The 2,500-nt window shown below is 30.1% G+C and overlaps 1 protein-coding gene across 1 annotated transcript in view; it reads right to left on the bottom strand.

Annotated features, from left to right (window-relative positions):
* Positions 1-405: 405 nt before the first annotated feature.
* The window catches only part of LOC119595225, a 34,124-nt gene continuing 32,029 nt past the window's right edge, over positions 406-2,500 (bottom strand). Inside the window, exon 5 of the mRNA XM_037944391.1 lies at positions 406-1,770. Within this exon, the coding sequence (XP_037800319.1) occupies positions 1,573-1,770 (198 nt within the window). The 3' untranslated portion in view covers positions 406-1,572. The remainder of the gene's footprint in view (positions 1,771-2,500) is intronic.

Genomic DNA, 2,500 nt, shown 5'->3' on the forward strand with positions numbered 1-2,500 from the left:
GTACAAAATAGTATTTACATTTTTCTCCATTACATTAATGTGACAACAAAAGATCTAACAAAAACAACGACTTAAAACTACAAGAGCTTATTCTACATCTCCGCTCTTGCTTCAACCCTCATGTCGAAGAACAGCGGAATGCTAGCATGAGACGCATTCCAAATTTTCTTGGTTAACATATCTGAGAGCTGTAGAATATTGTGTGGAGTAATGTCTGCTAAAAATAACAGCTTTCATAATAATACTTGATAATAGTAATTGTAATGATAATAATAATAACAATAATAATGATCATAATAATAATAATAATAATAATATTAATAATAATAATAATGATAATGATAATAATAATAATAATAATAATAATAATAATAACAATAATAAGAATGATAATGATAACGACAATAACATCAGCTTTTTCATTTTTTGAGTATGATCATACATATTATAACATATCATACAGAAGGTTTTACTTTACTGATATAATCATTAAATATCTTGGCAAATGGTAAGCAGCTCTTATTCTCTTTTTTTCCCACAATAAATATAACATATTGAGTGTGGCTAACTTCATTCTTGTGCAAAAAATTAACATAATGTTGCCAGTAAATAACTATAGTTGAAGATAACAATGAAAACCTGTGCTCTGTAATGTCATCTCTACACTGATATACTGTGTATACTATCTTAAATAAAATAAACGTCTCATGATATTTCACTGTAATAACGCATTTGCCCAGAGAACTTTGAAATACTGAACTAAAAGAAAAGAATATAAATATCATGATATAGGTGTCTATAATTAAACCAATGAATTATATTTTCAGAACTTTGGAAAAAAAGGTTAATCTATTTAATCGTTTTAATGAGGTAATATGTACTGTTATCTTACAAAATTATGTATCATGATCACTTGGTTGATGTCATCCTTGAAAATATTGAAAAAAAACAAAAATGCATGAGTATATTTTGTGCTTTAGGAGAGCAGTAATAATAATAAAACTGTTGCATGCCATACTATGAGTTACTTCATTATGATGATCATAATGCATCTGCTTTAGACTTAATTACTGATTTTATCTTCCGTCACTATATAACGTTTGAACTATGTAAGTTATATGTATTATTTTACTAAACAATATTCCCAAGAAAGGTAATTTTAGAAGGAAACCTGTCGCAATTTAGTAGTCGGCAGAACGGCCTAGAAACTACAACAACAAAGACTTCTGTAGTCAAGCACATTAGTAATTCCTGACTGCTATATTAAGTACTGAAACTATTGATTCTTCTTCATGCTTAAAGCTCCTAAGGAGAGGCTGCGTTGACAGTCCTAGTACTGTACTTTCTCATGAGCTGTGATTGGTTCGTTTTCTCTTCTAGCTATGAATTCACCATGCCTTAATTATCTAATACTAATCTTAAATCAATATTCTCATTTGTTAATCCATCCTATCATCATCATTTTGTTGTCTCTTAAGAATTATTATTAATTTTTTTCTTTGCTTTTTATTATTATTACTATTTTTTTTATATTCTAAACCCAGACCTGCTGGTAACTGTAACTAAAACTATCTAAAAAAAAAAAAAAAGAAAGAAAGAAAAATATGAATGGTCTCCATATACACAGGACTGAAATGAAATGTATTGGTTACAAATCCAGTTTTCACCAAATACACAACACTGGGTATGTCTTCTATAACCTTTTAGTAGTAGGTAAATCGTTTGTTTAAATAGGTCCTGGCTTTGGCTTATTTCAATATGTTCCCATAATGTTTAATTTTTTTTTTTTTCTACAGATTGTGGTCAGAAAAATGTTGGGTTATAGTTGGGAAGATCAAGTAAAAATTCCTGTTTTGCTGAATGACAGGAGGCAGCCTTTTTTTTTGTTTGTTTTTTTTTGTTTTTTTTATAATCTTTTTATGAGGGCAGAAAGAGGGAAAAACATTATAGTATATAAAAGCCAAACTGTATAGTCAGTTGATTTAAGACGGGGAATTCTGACATAATGAAGACTGTACAAAAACATGCCTTTCGCTATATTGCTTGGGGGATGCACAGATAACGATAGTAAAGAGGAGATGCCGAAAAGATATCAAAACTCCTAAAGAGCATTTACAACAAGATACTGAAGATTGTTGGTCATGAGGTTTTGGTTCTGATCTCCTACTAACCAACTAACCAACATAGGTATAAGACCTTTTTTTTTTTTGACAGATTAGGCAGGGATAGAAAAAAAAAATGGAGCTATTACTTTTGGTATGGAGTCTAGAGCAAGCAGAAATGAAGGTCATTATTTCTTCCGCCAGGTTCAGTAGGTTAAAAGTCACAAGTTATCATGCCTGGTTGTCACCCTGGGCGACAATATAGAGTAATGCAACATGCATTGATATATCTCCACTGACTAAAAAGCTACATTTAAATGGCTGACCACTTGGTAATGGATAATAGTGGAATGTTCGTATAATTTACTCGATATATATAAAAAACTCATGCATGGACA

The sequence above is a fragment of the Penaeus monodon genome, chromosome 35 (assembly GCF_015228065.2).
Source record: "Penaeus monodon isolate SGIC_2016 chromosome 35, NSTDA_Pmon_1, whole genome shotgun sequence".
Classification (NCBI taxonomy): domain Eukaryota; kingdom Metazoa; phylum Arthropoda; class Malacostraca; order Decapoda; family Penaeidae; genus Penaeus; species Penaeus monodon.